Consider the following 22102-nt stretch of genomic DNA (forward strand, 5'->3'; position numbering starts at 1 on the left):
CGTGCTGCAATCGGAATCTACATCAATAACTCGTCACTGATCCGAACTGTCTTCATTTCTCTTGGTTGCTGCTCAATTTTCTCCTCTTCATCCATCAATACCCTGTGATCAGCTGGCATAGCTCAAAGTAGCCAAGGGCAAAAGAATACCAATCAGACTTCCAGCTCAGTGACTGGATCATCGCGGGACTCGCTTTCCGAAGCTTTGCAGCAGGACTGCGTCGGAGCTCTCTACGCTAGCCTATCAAAACTTTCCATCCTTCAATATCATTTATTTGTTTTACATTATCAGATCGACGCCATGGCGAGCGCTACGGGCTTACCAGAACGATTCCCTAACGGCTCCGAGGAGGGGCTGGCAGGCCGCGAGACTGAGCCGCTTCTTGGCCGCCCTGGAGATGTTGCGCAAGAAGAGGGCAAATCAACTCTTAATAACTTGGTCCTAGGTATGTACCTTCTTCGAGATTGCATCACCACCCATAGATTGGACGTAAGCTCTCCTAACACGAAGCAAACAAGGCACTGGCATCATCGCGCAGATAGGCATCTGGCTCCTCGTCGTGCTCCTCTGGGCTAGCGTCTTCACCAAGCCTCTCATCCTCTTCTCGGGACACCCTCTTGCCCAATCCTTCGCGGTGCTGGTGTTGGTACAGTCGGTTTTGTTCCTCCAGCCCACCCATACAAGCGATCAGAAGCGCCTCGGGCAGCGTGTCCACGGCCTGCTGAACCTTCTGGCATTCCTCTCCCTCGTCGCTGGCGTTACCATCATTGAGTACAACAAGGAGAAGAGTCACAATGCCCATTTCCACTCGGCACACGGCTATCTCGGCGTCATTACTTCCATAGTGCTCCTGCTGCAATACCTTGTCGGCTTCACCATGTGGGCTACGCCGAAGCTGTATGGAGGCGAGGACAACGCCAAGGCCATCTGGAAGTACCACCGGTACAGCGGATACTTTGTTTTGCTGCTCCTACTGGCTACCATCAACAGTGCGACCCAGACCGACTATAACAAGAACGTGTTGAAGGTGAAGCTCTGGGCTACCCTAAGTTTGTCGGCTCTTGTTGTTATTGGAATTTTCCCTCGGATTCAAAAACAGAAGCTGGGCTTCAGCCGGCCGAGTGTGTCGCTTTGAGTTGGTCGAGAAAGTTCCGGTCTGTAGTCCAGCCAGCCTGTTTGAAAAAAGTGCTTCGTTATCACCTGGTCATTGCAATGTAGTTGACCATCTCTTCTCTTTTCAGTTATGTAGTTATACCTACACAATACATTTGATGCAAATTGGCCAAGATTTGTCCAGCGATCAAAGTACCCACTCCCAGGTACATGTACTCGTATATCAATCTTGTGCATAGAATACGAGGCACCACAGTTTCGGATAAGAAGAAAGATACCACGGCTCAGCCATGAGATGGGAGCGCATTTCTCGTCGAGAACCGCAGCAGTTTATTTTTGGCCATGCTAAGCTTTACAATGCCGAAGCACGAGGATCCGCCGACCCTGGACTCTAGTATGAAGAAAAGCAATTTCAACGGTGGAGTCTCTGGCAAGGAATTGACAAGGAAGCCTCACCTGAGCCGAATTGCAGTGCTCATATTACCGGACTCCCGAAGGTGATGACGAGTGGAGAGTCCTCGTTTAGGTCCAGGTAGGACTTTTCCACCCCCGGTAGCCATTGTCTTCGGGGAAAAAAGAAGGAAAATAAATAAGAAAATACTCCCAAGTTTTCGGCTTGAAGGCTGGAAAGGGTCCCGAAGTGGAGCGCAAGAGTGCGTTGTCTGGAAAACTAGACCTGTTCCTGACCCGTGGTGATCTTAGCAGATCGCCATTTCTGTGGAATTCGGGTACGATTCATTGTTGATCTCGGATACGCGGAGACGGCGCAGTTGGTTGACAGCGTTTGGAAGAGTGCGGATTTGCACATGTTAGTTGGTGTAGCGACGAGTCAATACAGGCGATTCCGAGAAGCAACAACTAGCATGCGTCTAGGCAGGGCTTAGGTCCGTTGGCTTTAGAACCAAACGTACAAGTGCCCGTTGTCTTAAATATCACTACCAGGTACTAAGGTTCTCCATAGTAGGTATCTACAATACCTTACCTTTGGCCTCTCTGTTGTAGACATCTCCTATGAGCATATCAAAGCTACCGCCTCACGGATTGCTTGCCAATAACTATGACTACAGGCATAATGTCAGTTTACCTCTAAATCGTCCATTCGCAGCGCCGTGCATTTGCATTAGCCATTAGCAGGCTCAGAGCGACACGTGTCTCCGTCGTGTCCACTTCCCCAATACGGATTCGGCCAGGATCTCCAATGGTACGCCACCGACGCAATAGCGGGCCGCAAATTCACTCTCGACGTCACCCACCCGTTGGGACAAGGCGCCTTCCCAGTTTGTCGCCCGTACGGGCACAGTACGGTAGGTACTCGTACTGGGGGTTTCGGTTGTTGCTTGATGACAAAGACGGGACACCTTTGGGCCACGACCAGCCGTGATCTGTTTTGGCCATTGATGTTGCTGGAAATAGAAAGCTGTCGATTGTGGCGTCAAGTTTCCATGGCTCTCTCCAGTTCCCGAGTGCCGGATGCTTAATGTCTTTTTTCAACTGCCCGCTTCCTCTCCCCATCATCTCCTGCAGCAACATGTCATATCGTACCCAACATGCTAAGGGTTAAAAACGAACAAATTGCCCGCCAGCGAGTGCGGCTGAACCTCCCCCTTTGCCACCACGACAAGTTGCTTTAGTAGCGGGTTACTACGTCATTGCGCTCCTGGACGCTGTGTTCGTTATACCTCAGAATGCCGCATCGTGACAAAGAGCTCGGGTAGCGGCATTGTGGCTTTCGCGATATCGGTCTCGTCGCATGTCTCAGTTGTAGCTTGGGCCGGTTCTCTCATTTCTTAGGTATGTGGTGGATGGTGGCGTGATGCGGTGAAGACAGACAGGAAGCCCCAAGCCCAAGGGCCCGGCAAAGAGCATATCCACGCCGCGAGCAAGCGATTCCGCTGGCACGGCAAGCGGGTCGTTTGCCAACATTGAAATGAGCTATGTACGGAGTACTGTGGATACAATCCAGTGTCCCGGACAAGTTGCTCCCGCGTCTCTGGGATTTTCGTCGAAAGACGGAGAACTATTATGTACTTGACGGGGCCGTCGATGAAAAGGGCCTTCCGAGCACATAGATTACGAGGTTTGGGGTTGCCACAATCTCATATTACATGTACGTGCGAGTCAGCGAATTACCTACTTTGATTAGTTGCACAGCCCTCCATCATCTGGATAGTCGCACCGGAGTGGAAATATGTAGAGATACTCGAGTGAGAGTGAGCTTGCTCGTGCGTTAGGGGGTGAGCCATCGTCAGAGTTTCGCCCTTTCGTTTCTCCCTCTCCCTAGGCTAACTCTCAACTTTCGATGGCTCGGACCGATCACCCTTCCGCCAGGCTGTATTGCATTGCATCCAGTGCCAAGGTGGGTTTGGTTTTGGCAAGTTTTGCATCACCTTCCCTGCCACTTATATCGGTGGCCGATTCTTTCTAGCGGATAGACATCATCCACTCCCCACCGCTACGGCCTACAGGGGGGTTCTTTGAAGATGTACGGAGTATCCTAAAGACAGATAGTTTGGCATCCTATTAGGTGGGTGGGTATAGAGGCCGCGGACGCAGGCGAATGGTCCGGGCTTTGGTGGTCATAGGAGGTGTCTGTTTAGCTGTCTGGTTTTTCTTTTGTTTCTGTTTGCAGGATGCCTGTATTTGGACGAGGAATACTTGTACATGTCAGTGGCGGTCTCAAAGATGGGCATGGAGTTGAGTCGAAATTCTCGCTTACCATGTATACTAGGTTTGGAATAATATGTCGGAGATTTTTACCAATTATAACGGACTAAAAATAACCTCATTTGGCGAAGAGCTTGCATCCGAAAAAAGAAGTCTACCTACAATCTACCTACGCCTACAACATACAGGGTCAAGCAAACCCGGACAGTCAAGGTATGTAGTCGTGGGAGCGGGGGGGTTTCGGTTGTAGCTGCGCACAAGCGTTCAGGTGACCTCGGGGGAGGTGACGGAAATGGAACAGCAATATGAGATGATAATGAGTTCGCCAAGGATCACAAAGTTTCTTCTCTCTCGATTAAAGAAGGGATAATACGAAGTATTTGCGGCTGCACCGGGAGACAGCCTTTTGCCCTGCTTCACAAATGACGTTGCTGCAGTAGGCCCCGTGGGGGAGATGTCACATACTGACTGGGGGGATTTTTTGTTTTGCTCTTACGAAGCCGGGCCTGCCTGTGTCTTGTTCCCATTTGTGAGACATGATTGTACGGTGATGCGCCGTCATCAGACGTACAGAGCAGAAGTTGAGAGCGCCGCCGCCAACGGATCAGCGGTCGATCTGTCGGTCTATTCCCCGGAGGGCATCGCATGTTGTTCGCGTTGCACGGAGGACACAGGCATGTACAGTATCATTTGAGGTCTGCATGATTACATGTACGTCACAACATGGCCTGACAAACTTCGAGTGGCCGTGATTCGTCCCTCGTACCCGGTGTTGGCCATCCCCTGCAGGCGGTAGCACGGCGTCGGCCTCGCAGCCTTTTGGCTAGGATCCATTGCATGAATGCCCTTTTCTTCCATGGATGGTGGAAGGGCATAGGCACATGTCATGTACACACAAGCAGGGAGCGGCCGGATAGGAGAGCCGCTGGACGGGGACCAGTCAGGCTGTGGCAAGCATGGAATACAGGATTGCAACACAGCATGAGGCATTGCTCAAACGGCCAGTTCGGAGCTTCGTTGGATAGGGCTAGTCCTGGCTGGCGTCCGGGGAAAGGTTGCGTGGATGTGGATGCTAGTCGAGATTCAATTTGCAGGGCTCGAGATTGCTGGTACGGTGCTCCGTACGAGTGCAGGCAAGCTCACAACTTGGCTACATGTGCTAAGAGATCCATGGATGGCATCGAAGCTTTTTTGTTCGGCGCCGCTGTGGTCTGTAAGCTGCTAGCGTGCAATCTGCGTAACCCACGCGCCCCTGGCTGGTGGACCCGAAGTCGAGCTGCCTGAGCGAAGCGTCAAGGAGGCCATCGTGTCGTTCGTCTTGATTCCCGAGGGATCGAAAGGCACAAGTGCTCATGTTCCTTGTTCGGACACGCCACCACCTGGTACCTGTCCCAAACATGTACAAACACTGGCCTGGCTCGGAGCCTCCTGGCGATGGTATCAATCAATCTTCCATGGCGGTGCCACTCCACCTGGCGGTTTCGAGGGTAAGGTATCGACATGTATCCTCAACCGCATGTAAAGCATCAGCATCGGGCCGCACCATTGCATCGATACGGCGGTCAGCATTTTAGGCCGGACCGAGCAGACAGTTGTTTTGACTCCATGTACGTGTCCTACAGCACTGGCGCTGAAGCCTCAACTCGCAGCTGACTGACAGATAGCTGTATTACCAGAGACCTTTCGCACTCAATGTTGCTTTAAGTGCCCGTGTTTCACCTATCTACCTGGACACTTCCCATACGAATAGCTGTGGCACATTCAAGGTCCTGAAGCGAGGGAGTGGTTCAACAGGCGCCACGCAGCCAGCCAGCCGGTTCTGTACATGTACCTGCACTGTAGTCATCCATCCGTTGATATGGGATGGATCAATGTCTTCATGTTGTCAGCGGTCAGCGGTCAGCACCGTGCTGAGGTTACATGTATGTGTTGCGTGAGCTGCCGTTGCTTGGATACACGTTGTACCTATGGCATCGACGACAGGTCGAGCGTACATAATGCAAATGTGAATATGGAACAGACACGTCGACAGCATATGCCCCGTTTGCAGGCAAGCGTCGACAGCAGCCCGCCCTGAGGTAAGTCCCGTTAGCCTGGAAGCCAGGCCGGAGAGCTGAGATGCTCTGTACTCCGTAATTTGTGTAGACATTCCGCGTGGCCGCAATTTAGAGTTGGGGGAAAAGGCACGCGAGCTTCATGATGCCCGTTAGCACGACCAAGACCCTCTCTCGCTTTGTACGAAATGGCGTGGTACAAACGCTCGGAGTACTTGCTAACTTCAAGTTAATCAGCACGAATTTAGGTGCGGCTACAGGCACTGCTAGCGTGTTCGAGCGGCTTTAGTACTTGTACGAGCACATTGATCTGATCCATTGAATGTATCCACGAACGTGCTTCATATGTGTTTGGCGTTTACAACGCAAGGTGTCGGTTCAGTCCTGCGTTTCCCAGCGCACAGGACGAGGAATACATGTACCTGCACCGCAAGCACAGTACAGGTAACAAGGCAAAATCCCAGATAGACCGTGGTAATGAAAAAGAGAGAAAAAACCTCTTCACACCCCTTGACGTGGGGCTTCCTGGGATCGCTGGATTGGTTCACCGGAAGGGCCTTGGGGGTTGGCTGGTGCTTAGCGGGCTCTTAGTGAATAAGGCCTGGGCTGATGATGAACGCCAGCCTCCAGTTCCTGTCGTCACCTACGTCATAATTTTTTTTTCGCTCCCCTAAGCGGCCTGGCACTGGCCCTTGCCGGGGGGTGTTTCTGGGGGGGCGATGACATGGGGGGTTTTGTGGAAGCGCTTTTTTGGCATGCAGAGCCAAACTTTGCCCACCATAACCAGACCATGCAATCCATCCAGTTTCTGCGCCCCCGTCGCGAGCCTCTGCAGCGTTCTCCAAGTTTTGTTTTCCCCCAAAGAAAAGGTCTCCGGCTCTGCAGCAGGCCTGGACCTGGAGAGCCTAAGCAGCAGTAGTGACAGCAGTACTGTCCTGTACGGAGCAGTGGCGGCTGCAGCATCCAGCACGACTAGACAGAACAGCAGCAGCACGACTTGGCTCTCCCTGCCATCTCCCCACCCCTGCCCTGGCCCGTGGCTCGACTACCGCTACGATACCAGAAGTGCACTGCACTGCTTGTGCTCGCTATACCTGCCGCACCGCTGTCTGTGACGTGTGAGGAGGCCCTACAGGGAAGCACAACCACCACCAAGTACTGCGCTTTTCCCGCACCAGACACTTGACCTCCAAACCTCTCCACACAACCAACCCGTTTTGCCCGGCGTAGCGAGAACACGAGAGCGAAATAGAAGCCGAGGCCAAAGGGGAACGGAGACAAGAAGCTGGAAACAAGACAGAGAGTGAGAGAGAAAAGAAAGAAAAAGCAAAGAGGCAAAGAAGGAAGCAGAGTCACGAGTCACAGACAGAAACAGAAAGGCAGACGACAGATAGCCTGAAGAAAGTAAGTGAGAAGAGCCGGGCAAGACAGGGAAAAAAAGAAGCAGGAAACAAGACAGGTAGACGGACAGACGGCCAGTCATTCAGTCAGTCAAAAAGACCACACAACTGCAGAGAGACCACGCAGACGCCAGAAACAGATCCGAGAAGCCATCACCGCACTGGCTGGCCCCTCCTCTCCGCCTTTGCTGCCCTCTCGCCAGTTACCGCTGCCGTCGTCTCTGAGCCTTTCCTGCACCTTGGATGCTGCCGCCCTGTCCTGCGTATGCGGCATCCCACTTGCCGACCTGACCTGAGAGATCCACCGCCATCCCTCTTCTGTGAGAAGAGGCATGAGGCATGCCACGCCAGAGCTACTCGGCCGAAAAGAGAGCCCTGTTCTCGCCCTCTCTCCCCATCCCGGCGTCTTCTTCCTCAACCACAACCTCGACTGAGACTCCGTCTCCAACCTCGACGGCCTCCTGGACGCGTCGACTGGAGCTGCCCACCGGACCCTTTACTCATTGGACCGTCGATGATACCGACCCGACCGCTGCGAGAAATGGACGAGTGACGGCCAACACCTCTCAGGATCGACATGCGCATGCCAAAAGCGCAATGGCAGCACGCCGCTCTAGCTATCCGTTCTCTTCCTCGAACCCAACTGCAGACTCGAGTTCCTCCAGGCCCTCGGTTTCGCGGCGTATAACTGATGTGAATGGCCGGGGTGCCAACGATGATGACTACCAGGATCAGGATCTTGACCAGGAGCAAAATCAGTGCCAGAACCAGAACCGGGACGATGTTGATGTCAATCTCCATGTCGATACCAGTGCCAATGCCAATGCCCACGCCAGTGCCAATCTCGACGCAAATGTCGATGACGAGCACGACAGCCATACTTCCTCGCCCACTACTCTACGCTCCTCTGTAGTCAACGGTTCCGCAGAAGGTGAGACGCCGACGGCTGAGGGACCAAACCAATCGCAGAAGAAGCTCGTTGAATATCGGGGAAAGTTGATCCGCGATCTGGAGCTGCGGGACATCTCCGCTCAAGAACTGCCCTTAGGCCAGCCCGATAAGGCCCGCGTGGCACCCATCCTCGAGGATGCAGTCCTGAACTCCCCCTATCCAACCTCCTCTGCCTTTACCACCACGTCGACCGAGTCTGGAAACACAATTCGAGGAGACATGACCCCGGCACCCATCGCTAGCACTCCGTCGTACCCTTTCCCTCGGATGGCTATGCCGCCTGGAAGCCTTGGCCCGTCAGGTTTTTCTCAACCCGCCACTCAACCTTCTCCTGCATCAGGTTACTCCCGTTCTCCCCAAGCGATAGCCTTTGAGCATCGCGGCGTGCTCGATAGAGTCCTATCAGAGACGTCCACACCGGCTTCGGTTTTGAATTTTCAACCGGGAGCCACCCCGCAACCCGATAACTTTGATTTCCCCACCCCTAATCTGTATGATCTCTCGTTAATGCTTTCCGCAGAGCCAGGTCTCGATGCCTGGTGGAGCACTGTCGTCCAGGTCATGCGAGAAGTGTACAAGGCCGAGCGTGTGACGTTGGCAATCCCGGCCGATACCACTGACATTGAGAATGTGCCGTGGGGACAAAAGGCTACATATAATGAGCATGAGCAGGATGACCTCAGTATGGAATACTTGGCGAGGGGCACCAGTGCGGTGCAAAGTACCGAGAACGACGCCGCCGATGATGTCGCCACCAGCCCTACCGCCGGCACACCCGTGGACGGGCCAAAGCGACCTGCTTTCGCCAGCCGTCACTCGTTTACCACTTTCGAAGAAAATAAGGAGAGGTCGCAGGACGGCCTGGTAATGGCGGCACCTCGTCGGCCTGCATACTTGACAAGGAGTCAAACACACTCTGCGTCTATCCACACGGCGGCAGCACCCGAAAATGACCACGCCAAGCTTAACAAGAGCACCCTGGAGCAGCATGACTGTATTGAAGAAGAGCAACAACAGCAACAACAGCAACAGCAGCAACGGGACATTCCTAGCTGGGAGGCGCCTTTTGCGGCCAAATACAACGGTCAGGGCAGAGTCCTCCCCGTTCTCCAGGCTCTTGATTATGAAGCCGACCCCCTGATTGACAACACCGGCGTCATGAGAGTGTTAGAGCGTGGGCGACCTGTAGCTTTGACAAGGAATTATCCTTACTTGGCGCCAGTGACTCCGTCTGTACCGCCGATGGGTCAGACAGGTGTCCTCAGGTCTGGTCCAAGAACACCCGGCCAAGAGCTACCGAAGAGACCAAAGAACAAGAGATCCGACTCTGCAACCAAGCTGTCGTCCTTCTTTTCCGGCGCCACTGGTGCCACCCGTGCCTCCATCAGAGCTAAGGTTCATTTTGGAGACACCATACTAGATGACGACAGCCCACGGCCGCCCACCCCTAAATATGAAGAGTACGAGCAGACTCCTCCATCGCCATGGTCGCAATCGCCGGCCCCATCACCCGCAGTTAGACCTGACCCAAAGGAAAACCCCTTCTTCACCGATGCCACCGTTGACGAGGAGTCTTTCAACCCCGATCCCACGCCGACAGACTACACTACACTGCGCCCTCCCGAAGCCATCGGTGTTGATCACTCATGGACGGTTTTGCATATACCCCTTTCGAACGTCTTAGCCTCTAAGCTGCAACCCCACCCATTCAAGCTTGATGCCACGACAATGCACCAGAAATCGCATTCGAGAAGCAGCCAATCGCCAGAGAGTACTCATCGCCAGCATCTTACGGAACCCGAGACTCAGAAGAAAGACAAGCCTGCTCCAATTGCTATTCTGTCCATTCTGAGCCCCGTCATCCCATACCCGGCCAATCTACGGCACTCGCTAGAGCATCTCGCACCACATCTCGCCACGTCCTTTTCACTGTGTCGACACTATACCAACCTCGAGACAGAACTTGCCGGGCTTAAGCGTAGAAGACCATCTACGGCTGGATTTGGTGCAGTCTCGGCATATGGGCGGCCTATTGAGAGCGCGGCGTATCTCGCTGCTGACGAGACGGCTGTTTTGCAGCAGTCATTAGCAGGGAGTATCACCAGCCCAAGCGACTATTCTGGTATCTCTAAGAGTACAGCTGACTCCCCGGCCGGCACTCCAGGATGGGATTCAGGGGCTCTGGTCTATCTTGCGGAAAGACGGCAGCCTGCAGCGAGCCCAGCGGGCGTCTCTCAGTCTTCGGGAGGTTATTTCGGCAGCAAGCTTGCGAGGCAGAACTCACAGCGGTCTCGAGCTGGGTCCAAAGACGACCCTTCGGGAGATGTGCGACCATCTCGCTTGTCTGGTAGCAAAGTTCCTCAAACTCCCCAGGCTGCCATGATGGACACCGACGAGTTGGCAGATAGACACACAGGGAGCTCTGATGAACCTAATCCAAGAGACGTCCACTCCCGCAATAGCTTGGATGGGAGCGTTGACCTGGACTCCTCATACCCTGAGTCTTTGAAGCTCGAGCAGGGCCCCTTCAAACGAAGCCACACCCTTCTGCACAGTTACGGGGCAGACTTTGCTTCGACGTTCCAGTCCCTGCCCCCTGGCGCCAGTCTGCCCGGCCGGCCCCCGTTGGCGTCTAATGTTGGCGTTCTGCATAGGAGCAGCTCATTCATCGCCTCAGCTGCTGACATGCCACCGCCTTCTGACAAATTGAAGGGCCTCATTCTGGACTCGCTACCCGCCCAGGTATTTGTTGCGTTACCGCAGACGGGCGAAATCGTCTGGGTCAATAGCCGGTATCTGTCCTACCGAGGACAGACAGTGGCAGATTTGTCCGCAGATCCCTGGGGCAGCATCCACCCAGACGAGCGCGATGAATATCTTAGCGCCTGGAGTCACTCACTGCGAACTGGAGAGCAGTTTTCCAGTACCGTGAGAATCAAGAGGTTTGATGGCGCTTATAGGTGGTTTTACGCTCGCGCTGTGGCTTCCAAAGACAAGCGTGGGGCTGTTGTGCAGTTCTTAGGTTCATATCTGGATATTCATGAGCAGCGCATAGCAGAAATCAAGGCCGCCCGCCAGCAGGAAGTTGAGGCCTCGGAAGCGAAGCACCGCCTGCTAGCCAACCTGATCCCGCAAATCATATTCACTGCGACTGAAGAGGACGGCGTGACATTTGCAAACGAGCAATGGCTGTCTTACACCGGCCAGAGCTTTGACGATGCACTGCGCCTGGGTTTCATGGATTTTGTTCACCCGGAGGACTTGGCCAGGTGTCGTATTCCTTCTTCGCAGCCGACATCTCCTCCATCATCATCAAACCGAAAAGACAATGGGAGCTCCGTTTCTAGCGACACGACAAACACACCTACCGCCGCTACAAAGGAGCGTCTGGCGCAGTCTCAGGGCCATGGACGAAAACCGAGCAAGCAAGTTGACCCCAGCAGAGAAATTGGCTATCAGCTTGCCAATCCCGAGATAGCAGAGCTTGCTAAAAAGGGTGTCATCAAAGTGGGTACAGACTCCAATGGCAGACTATCCTACACGACGGAAGTACGGCTGCGTTCAAAGACTGGAGAATATCGATGGCATCTCATTCGCTGCGTCGAGATTGACACCATTGACTTTGGTAGCGGCGCGAGTTCCTACTTTGGCTCTGCCACGGATATAAACGATCACAAGCTTCTTGAGGCGAAACTGAAAGAGGCCATGGAGTCAAAGGGCCGTTTCTTGAGCAACATGTCTCATGAGATCCGTACACCCCTTATAGGGATATCGGGCATGGTGAGCTTCTTGCAGGATACCACGCTCAACGAAGAGCAGCGCGATTACACCAATACCATTCAGACTAGCGCCAATAGTCTCATCATGATCATCAATGACATCTTGGATTTGTCCAAAGTAGATGCGGGGATGATGAAGTTGAGATATGAATGGTTCCACACACGTTCGCTCATCGAAGACGTCAACGAACTCGTCTCGACCATGGCCATTTCCAAGCGACTTGAGCTCAACTACCTTGTCGATGCGGATGTCCCAGCATGGGTGAAGGGAGACAAAGTTCGGATACGCCAGGTTCTCTTGAACGTCATTGGAAACGCCATCAAGTTCACGTCGGAAGGAGAAGTTTTTAGCCAGTGCAGAGTATACACTGGGGACGACTCAACTGCGGGAGAAAACGAAATCATGCTCGAGTTTATCATCACTGACACTGGTCGTGGCTTCTCTGAAGAAGAAAAGGCTCTTATTTTTAAGCCTTTCAGCCAAATCGACGAGAGTAGCACTAGACAGCACGGTGGCAGCGGACTTGGTCTGGTTATTTCAAGGCAGCTTGTCGAGCTCCATGGCGGCAAGATGGAGGGGACGGCAGTCATGGGCAAGGGCTCAACGTTCACATTCACGGCTCGCTGCTCGCTACCTACGCTCGAAGACCGGCCTATAATGCCAAGTAGTCCAGGATCAACCGCGACTCTCGTGCCTCCCACATCTGCTGAGGTCGGGCAGCGTGCCCATGATGCGATGCTCCCTCCCACCCCAGCCCAGCGTGGGCACGTCGGGGATGCAGCAAGCCTTGTGGGTGGCGAATTCATTTCTCCTGGAGGCGATTCGACGGGGAGCTCTAACCAATCTCCTCACTCTGGTCAGTCACTTGTTACAGATCGATCGTCCATTACATCAATGAATACGGGGCTGGCTCGTTTTAGCGAGGCTGCTAAAGCTAGTGGTCAAGACCTGTCACAAATGAAGCTTGAAATGCCATCCGATCGGAGCTCAACAGCACGGAGCGTAACGCCGGACAAGAAACTGCTATCTGAAATCTTCCGCCCGCCAATGTACTTGATACTGATTATCTGCCCGCAAACACACAGCCGTGAAGCTACTACACAGCACATTGAGATGACACTACCAAAAGATGTACCCCATCAGATTACCGCTGTCGCCAGTGTTGAAGAGGCCGAAAATTATATTGGCGGCGATGACCCGATCCGGTTCACTCACATTGTCATCAACTTGGGTGAGGCCGAGGCGGTCATCAGCGTCATGGACCAGATTACCAAGTCCCAGAAGATGGATAGCACAATGATCCTGATTCTCTCGGACTCGGTTCAGCGTCAGGAAGTGATGAAATACTCATCTGGCACCAAATACGAGCAGCTTTTCTCGGATAATTTGGTCAACTTCATTTACAAGCCCGTTAAGCCATCGCGCTTTGCAGTCATCTTCGACCCGGATAGAAGACGGGATTTGAGTACCGACTGGAATAGATCGACCGCACAACAAATGCTTGAGAGCCAGAAGGCAAGCTCCCTAGAGCTTCAAAAGCGCATGGGCAACAAAGGCTTCAGGGTTCTGTTGGTGGAAGACAATCCGGTCAACCAGAAAGTAATGACCAAGTTCCTGATGAAGGTTGCTGTCGATGTAGACATTGCAGTCGACGGAGAGGAGTGTATCGAAATGGTCTTTTCGAAATCCCACAACTACTACTCTCTCATATTGGTGAGTTGATGAGAGCCCTCTGATTTTTGACAAAAGAAGATGAACTTGTTTGACTAACATCTGTCGCAGTGCGATCTCCACATGCCACGCAAAGATGGCTATCAAGCCTGCCGAGAGATTCGGCAATGGGAACATGGGCATGGCCTTCCTCAGATGCCAATCATTGCGCTTTCCGCAAACGTAATGTCGGACGTTCAAGAAAAATGTGCTGCAGCGGGATTCAGCGACTACGTGACGAAACCTGTGGACTTCATCGATCTCAGTAGAGCGATGGCCAGATTCTTCTAACCTCCGGGTTTCTCTTCTTCTTCACATAAAATTCGTTTTCGTTCTATTTCAAAACCCACCGTTTGTGCTGGGGCAATCTCATGGACGAAGGTTGGCGGCTTATAGAGGATGTACATGCAACAATTTCCTCTCATGAGCCTCTTCTTCTTCTTTTCTTCTTCTACTGCATCATCACCATCATCATCATCATCATTCTCCTCCTTCTTTATCTCTTCATCTTTCTTTCTCGCTCTTCATGACTAACCCGAGACATTCGAGCAGTCATGTGGCATCACGTTCTACAGCAGGCAAATCACGTTTTGAAGGGTTCTCTTAATGGGTTTCTTGGCCACTTGGCCGCCTGGCCCACTCTATGGATGCTTTTAGTGTGAGATGGAAAGATGGAAGGGCTGTATTCATTTCGGTTCCCCTTCTTTTTAGCTTTTCTTTTCTTTTCTTAATCTTTTTTTGTGGAATTTCTTCTCCTCTCTGTTCTTAGTGCTGGCATCAGATTGGCAAGACAGGGGAAAAGACTAGGGAGGCAATTATTCAGGGCTACGGCTGGGAAAGACTGGGCAAAGGGTTAATTAAATAAAGGACAGGAATGGACGGAGCTCGTTTTTTTCTCTTTAGGCTGTCTTTTATATTTCTTTTTCTAGGGGGAGTGGGCATGTTGGTCAGAACGACCGCTTTGTATGCACAATGGGGCTGTGTGTTGTTTGTTTTCTACTCTGTTCATATTACGGGATTATATTCTAGCCTCTCATCCTTCATCCGTACCCTTCTTCTGTTCTACTTCTTTTTCTTCTCTTTCTCTTTTTCCACTTCCTGACCTCGTCGATTTGCGTGCTGCATGCTTGCTTTGATTTGGTCGTTTGTATTAATTTGATTGTTGACATTATTGTATTTCGAGAAATAGGACGGCCTACGATTTGAAGGGAGGGGGGGAGGGACATGGACACTTGGTTTCTTTCTATAAATGGATTGGGGAGAGTGGGAAAAAAGGGTGGAGAAGAAAAACTACTTTTTTGACATTTGCTGGATTATATTGGCTTTGGGAGATTATGGTTAATAGCAATGCGATGGTAACAGGCGGCCGAGAACAAGTAAAAAGGTTGGTAGCAAAAAATGCCATAGGCAGAAGGATATGGTTAGCAAAGACTAGCATCAAAGTTGATATTCGTTCAAGACTGCCCCAGTATCTCAACCGTGTCTGATACTTGACGTTTCAGAACAGTGTAATGTGAAGTCAAAAGTCAAAGTCAATGTATTTCATAACCAATTTAACAATAAAGCACGACGCTTTTCGTTTCCCACTCAGAAATGCCAGACAATCCAGTCTATATAGGTATCAAATCACCCAAAACAAAACAGTACCAAAGTCGCTTCGTCTGACACGTTTATCCAGCCCAATACAACAACAACAACAGTTTCTACTTCTTCTTCTTTTTAGTATACGCTTCCTCTGATACTTTTGTCCTCCCTTTCGATCTCATCTAGATCCTCTGCCTCGGGCTCATGGTCCGCAGCGCTGGCATCTGGCCCAGGCTCATCTCCAAGGCGGTTAGCCAGTGCACTGCCAGATTTGATTCGAGAATCCAGAGACGCCATACGGGTGCGACGAATGTTCTCATCGTCCGATGCCTCGGTGTCACTACCCGCAATCGAGGGGTGGCCTGAGTACGTCCCGCCGGCATCCCGTCCAACGTGCAAATACTTGATGTGGCGTATGCGATCCTCCGCGGTGATGAAGGACGGCGTACCGTCGGGAGAGGAAACGATCTCGTCAAATGCCCGGGCCGCTTCGATGTTAACCTTCTTCTTGGTTTCCTTCGGGAGTTCTTCGCTGTCGCCCTCATCAGAGCTGTTCGATACATGGCGTTGCTGTCTCCTCATGGCGAGATTCGTGGCAGAGCCCTTTTCCTCGTGCCGCGGCACATGTGCTGCCCTCTGATGGCTACTGTAATGAGCAGCGTGGTTGCAACCATTCGGGCAGCCTCCCCAACGACGAACGGCAACGAAGCTCTGAGTATGTTGCAACTTGAAATCATCTTTGGCTTCCTTAGCATCCTTAGAGCCCTCGCCATTCTTAGTGCCGTCACCATTCTTGTCTTCGCCGTCCTTTTCCTTATCTTGGATAGCCTGTGTTCGCTCTCTTCGCAGCTCGGACCAAGTGCGTAGCTTGTTCTCTAGATTGTACTTTCCATTGTCTTGCTTGCGCATAATGAGAAACTCGCAATGGTTAATGTTTCTAAGGTCCTCAAAATACTCGACAGAGAAGTGATACCACTTCATGAGGAAGACACGAGACATGAGGCCGTGAGTGACTGCACATTATTCGTTAGACGGAATCACAGCGAGAATGTCACGGGATATGAAGCTCACCTAGGACACACACGCTGGCAAAGTCGTCCTCGCCAAACTGGCGCCACAGGCTCTCGTTGAAGCCGCTAACCCGATCGTAGGCATCCGCAGCACTCTCTCCGTCGGGGATGCGGTAGAAGAAGTGGCCGTAGTCGGCCCTCTCCTGCCACATGCGCTCCATCTCGGTGCTGCATGGCTGGAAGTTGCCAAAGTCCTGCTCACGTAGACGAGGCTCCTCGTAGACCTTGATGCTGGACCGACGGTAGGGCGAGGGTTCGGGGTCGTCGGACGTCAAAGTGGCCAAGATGCCCTCTGTGGTCTCTCGTGTGCGTCGATACGGCGAGGTGAAGAAGTGAAGGGTGTCGTCTGGGCGAAGCAGCTTGCGCAGGCGGCGACCGGCCTCGTGGGCCTGAGCCCAGCCATCTTGCGTGAGCTTAACGCGGTGATCGGGGATTGTCTGGTGTATCTCGCGGTTCTCTGGACGGAGGGCGGTCAGTTATGGCTTGGTCAAGGGCACGGAGGAGACTGGGGAGAAAGGGCCTACTGTTGCCCTCAGATTGGGCATGGCGGATGAGAATAATCAGCCGCGGCTTTGCCATGGTCGCTATGCGCACGTGCGGGTATCAAGTAAGATGCTGAGGCTCGAGATGGGAGGTCGAAATCGATCGATCGATCCGCGGGACTGGCAGATATTAATAGATGGTGGTGGGGTGAATGGTGTGTTTTGTAAGCGTTGGTGGGATGATAGTTTGGATGTTGCTGTGTTTCGAACTACTGGCGTCAAACACCCCTTGTCCCGAAATCGGCTCCCAGAGGGAAATCAGGACTGGGTGATGGGGGCAGAAGAAGATGAAGTAGAGGGAGATGAAACAAAAAGACGGGCCAGAGTTTAGAAGACGGTGGGTTGTTAAAAGAGATAGAGGCTGGGTTGCGGTAGATGGTTGGTTATAGTAGATGGGCATTAAAGGTGGCGGGCGGCATTCGGCTGTTAGTAAGGCTGAGGTACCGATCAATCAACCAACCATACGCAAGTACCGGTCCCTATAAACACACTGGGAGCCGGCAGAGTTTAGGCGTACATGATACAGCAAGTGTGTTAATGGAATCAACATGGACCATTGTACTGAGATTAAGCATGTACCCCGTGCAAACTGAATCAGCGTCTCCGCCACCTGACCGGCGAGATTTTGCCTCAAGTGACTCGGTTAATGGTCCTTGAAGCTGTCTTCAAGATGAGGAATTGCTTAGAAAGCTGCCCCGGGGAGAGCAGGAGGCGCTTCGGATGTGGCGCAGTGGGTGATGGAAGTTTCGAGGCTGTAGCACATCATACAATCCTAGCCTCCTTGCGGAGCTTGTCGCAGATAATATTGAAGTCATTGTCGCTACTATCGAATATTGAAAACACTAACCTCTTCTCATAGCATTCATAGTGTCTGTCATCCCAATTTCAACAGCATCAACATTCAACTCATGACCTCAACGATCCTATTTAGGCATGCATTGAATCTGTAGCGGCCCAGATCTCGGCTTCCGGCGCTACCCCTCCACTCCTTATAAGGCTCCCAGTCCCTGTAACCTCTACTTGGCTTAGTGCCTTCAGCAGCACATCGACATTGGACAGAGGCCGTCATGGCTGCCTGTATTTTATGATGGATTTTTTTTTCTCTGCCTCTACCAGCTCTCACCAGACAAACGGCATTACATCCTCCATCGCCAATTCGCTCCTCATCGCATTGAATTTCGTCCACAGCTCTGTTGAAACACTCATCATCTCATTGAGCCCTGAAAACAAACCGCTGCCTCTCTTTGCACAGCTTCTACCCTCCTGGTCGCATCGCGTCGCAAGCATCACCAACCCAGCATCAAACCTACCTATCAAACCTACCTCTTTCGCACAAAAATCAACACACTCGCCCACCATGTCCGCCGAAGGCCCAGAGTCGATCCCAACCTCCGCCGACCCTCGCTCCAAGCGCCCAACCAAGCGACGCGCCCTCACCCCCGTGTCCGCCCAAGCCGCCTCCGTCGACGCCCTCTTCAAAAAGCCCGACCAGGAGATCCGCGTCCCGTCCTCCGCCCTCCTCGCCCCCGGCAGCAAGCGCCCGCCGCCCCCCGAAATCGTCACAAACGTCCAGGGCTCCAGCGCCGGTGCCGGCTCCGGCGAGTTCCACGTCTACAAGGCCGCCCGTCGGCGCGAGTACGAGCGCCTGAGGGAGATGGACGAAGAGGTCAGGCGGGAACGCGAGCAGGACGATTTTGAAAAGGACAAGGCGGAGAAGCTGCGCAAGGATGAGGAGAAGACGAGGAAGAATCGCGAGAAGAGGGACAAGGCCAAGGCTCGAAAGGCGAACAAGGGCAAAGGAGGAGGGAACGGCAACAACGCAAAAGGACCCAATGGCAATGGTGACAAGACATCGGCGGCACCTGGAACAGATGAGACCTCTCAAGAAACCAGGAAACCAAACACGAAAGAAGGTGGGACTGATAGAAATGGCAGTGAGAAAGCTACCAGCACTTCCACAGAACCCGTGGGCCTCGTCATTCACGATGATGACTGAGAAAGAGCAGGGGCCTGGGAGAAAGGGGAAGAACGCAAAATAAGGCTGAACATATAACTGAAGAGGTTTCTCTTATCGCCTTCTCGGACAGAGTTGGTGATGTTGTAATGATATAATAGATAGAAGCAGTGATACCCGTATAGAATGCCATTTCATAGATCTATGTGTCGCCTCTTTCAGCGGCCCTTTGTTTAATACCAATGTCTATTTTGAAAATTTTCGTTTTCCCCTTAGATTCGTCTGAAAATGCTCCCACCCCAGTCCCAACATGTGTTGGAACAGGCTTTGGCCCTTCCAAGCAAACCTGACATGCTATCCTCCCTGACCATGGCTTCTTGAAGGGCATCATTTACGTCTTCAATCCTCAACCTTGCACCCGCTCGTTTAGTCGTCACCACCTCCAACTCCAGGAGCGCCACCTCCCTGCATCTTCTTGGCACTGCAAATATCATCTACTCTTAGCAACAAACAGGCAGCCTAGTAATCACAAAGTTAGCTTAGGTTGCTCCGATCGGGGCAAAGGGCTTCATGAGCATCACGGCAACATACCTCAATAGCAGTCTTCAGACTCTGCAGCTTAATAGCCTCAGGCTCCCACACGTTATACTCAGTCATATCCGCAATGGCACCAGTATCACCGTTGACACCCCATGAGCTCTTGCCCTCGGCTTGCTTGGCGCGAAGTTCTGTCAGCACGCGAACCGGGCTCTTGCCGGCATTCTGCACCAGTGTCCTCGGGATCACCTCCAAAGCATCGGCAACGGCCTTGTATGGCCACTGCTGAACACCCTCGACACCCTTGGCCTTCTGGGCCAGCCGGACGGAGACGGCCATCTCGGTTGCGCCACCGCCAGGTGATAGACGAGGGTGGAACATAACGTTTCGGGCAACACCCATAGCATCCTGGAGGTTTCGCTCAATCTCGTTGAGGACATCTTTGGAGGGACCACGAAGCAGGATTGTGCAGGCCTTGGGGTCCTCGCACTTTGTGAGGAATGTAAAGTATTCGTCACCAATCTTCTCAATCTCGAACAGACCGCAGCGAGTGCCGACGTCTGACTCTTGAAGATCCTCCACTCTGTTGACGATAGTGGCACCCGTAGCACGGGCTATTCTGTTGTTGTCCGTCTTGCGAACTCGGCGAAGGGCCGTAACGTTGGCCTTCATTAGGTAGTGCTGGGCAAGATCTGAGGGCACCATTAGTTTTGAATTCTGCGGCGTGTAGGGGTCATTGGGTCGAACTTACCAGAAACACCCTTTTCGGTAATGACCAGGTCGGGCTTGACGGAGAGGATGGTATCACACAAAATCTTGATCTGCTCCTCTTCAATCTGCAGAATTCGGTTCCAGTCTTCCTCCTTTGTGATTTCGATGTTGGTCTGGGATTCACCCTTCTTGTACTCCAAGGGGCAATCCAGCAGGACAATTCGGGGGTTCTCGATGCGTCGTCGCATCTTCGGGTGCGTAATATCCTTGTTCAACATGAGTCCATCCAAAACCCTGCTGTCCTCGATTTCGCCGCCAGGGACCTTTTCGATACGGGCATATCGCTTGATGTCGACCTCGGTCTTGCCATTGCCAGCTTCCCAGGTAACGGTCCGCACAGCCTTGAGAGCCAGAGAACACATCTGATCCATCCATCGAGAGACAAATTTGGTGCCGATCGAGGAGGAGATGAGCTGGGCCATGGCCTTGTCGTCATTGACATCGATCGGTAGGGAGATCTCGTCGATGATTTCGATAGCATCCTTCAGGGCACGCTTGAAGGCGGAAATGATGACGACGGGGTGGATATTACGCTCGAGTTGGGGGAGTGCCTGTGCCAGGATTTCTCCAGCTAAGTCAAAGTCAGAACCAAACTTCTTTCTCCTCTCATGAGTCTCCCCCCTTTTTTTGCCCCTCCCCCCTCCATTCGTTGGGCAATCCTTTTCAGTAAGTGGGAGAAACGAGAACCAGACATACCCAGGATAATGACTGTGGTGGTGCCATCGCCAACCTCTTCGTCCTGTGTTCGGCTGAGCTCGATCATGCTCTTGGCAGCAGGGTGGGAAACTTCGATTTCTCGGAGAATGGCGTGGCCGTCGTTGGTCAGGACGATACCGCCCATGGGGTCGAGCAGCATCTTCAGCATGGCCTTGGGACCGAGACATGATCGAATGATGTCGGCAACTCTGGAATAGAAAAAAGCAAGTCAGCTAGGTTTATTCGGCTTTGATCGACATGGCGGGTGCGTCAACACACGTTTTGGCGGCAGCAATGTTTGACATCTGAGCTCTCCGTCCGGTCTGTCTCTCACCAGCATTGGTGTCTGCGAGCAATGCGTCAGCTTATTATCACAGGGACCAACATCCATCCCGACCCGCGTGTCGAGAAGAAGTCACCGCCTCTCTCTTGATAGAATGGGCGAGGCGGGCATTGGGTATACGCACTCATAACCAACACAGGGGCCTGCATGGTGGGCTATTTGCTTCGCGCTCGGCGGCTCGCAACGAGGTGAAAAGAGGCTGTGAGGGGGTTAAACACAAAGATAGCACCTGAAAGGAGCTTTAGGTCAGACTAGACGCGCCTCTAAGAGCAACAGTTCAGAGTCAGGCCAGGAGCAGCTTTTGAGGTGGTGGAAAGTGGTGGTTTGGAGGGGCGCACACTAGAAAAGTTCCCACGATGCCTGGCGGGCTTTGGTGGGGAGGCTGCAGTTGGCCAGCTAGAAGGTTCACCTAGGCGGTAGCTGCCAGCATTTGGCCTGGTGCAATGTTAACCCGGCCCGCAAAAGGGAAAAGGGAACATTGATGGTACAGGTACACTGTACTTGTTGCCCCACGTAGGAGCTTTTTGGTGACTTTGCGATTATACTGATGCCTGGCTGAGCCACAAGGATCGGAGCCAGAATTGAAAGGGGTGACGATTGAAGATATTTGTATTCCATTCCTTGGTTCGGTGTATATGTGCGTCCAATCTGGTAATTAATGCTGAAGACATCTGATTGGTGATGATAGAAGAGGTACCTGCCTCTTCGTGTTCTGCGTAGGTACCAGTACTTGGGACCTCTCCTTGATCCCCAATCTGGCATTTGTCATCGACGTCTTGAGTGCCACCGGCCAATCAGAGGCGGTCACAGCTCCTCCATTTGCCCAACCAGGCATTCACAGACAGTGAAGCTGATGTCTCTCCCTAGTTGGCAAATGCATAAAAACGATGCATTTATTGAAAGCAGCATCAAGTCTCTATAGGCCATGCATGT

At 52.6% G+C, this 22102-nt stretch overlaps 5 protein-coding genes across 5 annotated transcripts; 3 read left to right on the forward strand and 2 right to left on the reverse strand.

The window, feature by feature from the left end:
* The first annotated feature begins 210 nt into the window (after positions 1-210).
* Positions 211-1295, forward strand: V8C40DRAFT_193661 (eukaryotic cytochrome b561-domain-containing protein). The gene is made up of 2 exons (XM_083211880.1): positions 211-445; positions 519-1295. Exons 1-2 carry the CDS (start codon positions 301-303, stop codon positions 1133-1135), a joined length of 762 nt encoding a protein of 253 aa, XP_083075031.1. The 5' UTR covers positions 211-300; the 3' UTR covers positions 1136-1295.
* Positions 1296-7442: 6147 nt separating this feature from the next.
* On the forward strand, positions 7443-14255 carry V8C40DRAFT_193857 (putative histidine kinase HHK2p). Its single transcript, XM_083211882.1, has 2 exons — positions 7443-13675; positions 13745-14255. The coding sequence occupies exons 1-2, from the start codon at positions 7571-7573 to the stop codon at positions 13961-13963; spliced, it is 6324 nt and encodes a 2107-aa protein (XP_083075032.1). The 5' UTR covers positions 7443-7570; the 3' UTR covers positions 13964-14255.
* An 843-nt stretch (positions 14256-15098) lies between these two features.
* On the reverse strand, positions 15099-16945 carry V8C40DRAFT_241434 (acid phosphatase DET1). Its single transcript, XM_083215021.1, has 3 exons — positions 16851-16945; positions 16328-16783; positions 15099-16269 (listed from the first exon to the last, which is right to left on the reverse strand). The coding sequence occupies exons 1-3, from the start codon at positions 16903-16905 to the stop codon at positions 15392-15394; spliced, it is 1389 nt and encodes a 462-aa protein (XP_083075033.1). The 5' UTR covers positions 16906-16945; the 3' UTR covers positions 15099-15391.
* A 776-nt stretch (positions 16946-17721) lies between these two features.
* Positions 17722-19066, forward strand: V8C40DRAFT_241438 (PRKRIP1 family protein). The gene has a single exon (XM_083215022.1). It carries the CDS (start codon positions 17953-17955, stop codon positions 18862-18864), a length of 912 nt encoding a protein of 303 aa, XP_083075034.1. The 5' UTR covers positions 17722-17952; the 3' UTR covers positions 18865-19066.
* V8C40DRAFT_241440 (chaperonin-containing T-complex subunit CCT3) lies at positions 18909-21845 on the reverse strand. Its single transcript, XM_083215023.1, has 6 exons — positions 21294-21845; positions 21106-21172; positions 20827-21035; positions 20111-20701; positions 19414-20051; positions 18909-19341 (listed from the first exon to the last, which is right to left on the reverse strand). The coding sequence occupies exons 1-6, from the start codon at positions 21316-21318 to the stop codon at positions 19249-19251; spliced, it is 1623 nt and encodes a 540-aa protein (XP_083075035.1). The 5' UTR covers positions 21319-21845; the 3' UTR covers positions 18909-19248.
* Between the last annotated feature and the right edge of the window lie 257 nt (positions 21846-22102).

Source organism: Trichoderma camerunense, assembly GCF_050948025.1.
Source record: "Trichoderma camerunense strain CBS 138272 chromosome Unknown V8C40scaffold_6, whole genome shotgun sequence".
In the NCBI taxonomy this organism is placed as follows: Eukaryota; Fungi; Ascomycota; class Sordariomycetes; order Hypocreales; family Hypocreaceae; genus Trichoderma; species Trichoderma camerunense.

Excerpts from the sequence above, each read along its gene's own strand:
- V8C40DRAFT_193661 (XM_083211880.1), top strand. The coding sequence starts at position 301 with ATGGCGAGCGCTACGGGCTTACCAGAACGATTCCCTAACGGCTCCGAG. Across the intron at positions 446-518 it reads TCTTAATAACTTGGTCCTAG|GCACTGGCATCATCGCGCAG; the intron begins GTATGTACCTTC and ends GAAGCAAACAAG.
- V8C40DRAFT_193857 (XM_083211882.1), top strand. The coding sequence starts at position 7,571 with ATGCCACGCCAGAGCTACTCGGCCGAAAAGAGAGCCCTGTTCTCGCCC. Across the intron at positions 13,676-13,744 it reads ACTACTACTCTCTCATATTG|TGCGATCTCCACATGCCACG; the intron begins GTGAGTTGATGA and ends CATCTGTCGCAG.
- V8C40DRAFT_241434 (XM_083215021.1), bottom strand. The coding sequence starts at position 16,905 with ATGGCAAAGCCGCGGCTGATTATTCTCATCCGCCATGCCCAATCTGAG. Across the intron at positions 16,784-16,850 it reads TGCCCAATCTGAGGGCAACA|AGAACCGCGAGATACACCAG; the intron begins GTAGGCCCTTTC and ends CCCTCCGTCCAG. Across the intron at positions 16,270-16,327 it reads TGCCAGCGTGTGTGTCCTAG|TCACTCACGGCCTCATGTCT; the intron begins GTGAGCTTCATA and ends AATAATGTGCAG.
- V8C40DRAFT_241438 (XM_083215022.1), top strand. The coding sequence starts at position 17,953 with ATGATGGATTTTTTTTTCTCTGCCTCTACCAGCTCTCACCAGACAAAC.
- V8C40DRAFT_241440 (XM_083215023.1), bottom strand. The coding sequence starts at position 21,318 with ATGCAGGCCCCTGTGTTGGTTATGA. Across the intron at positions 21,036-21,105 it reads AACATTGCTGCCGCCAAAAC|AGTTGCCGACATCATTCGAT; the intron begins GTGTGTTGACGC and ends TTTCTATTCCAG. Across the intron at positions 20,052-20,110 it reads TACCGAAAAGGGTGTTTCTG|ATCTTGCCCAGCACTACCTA; the intron begins GTAAGTTCGACC and ends TGGTGCCCTCAG.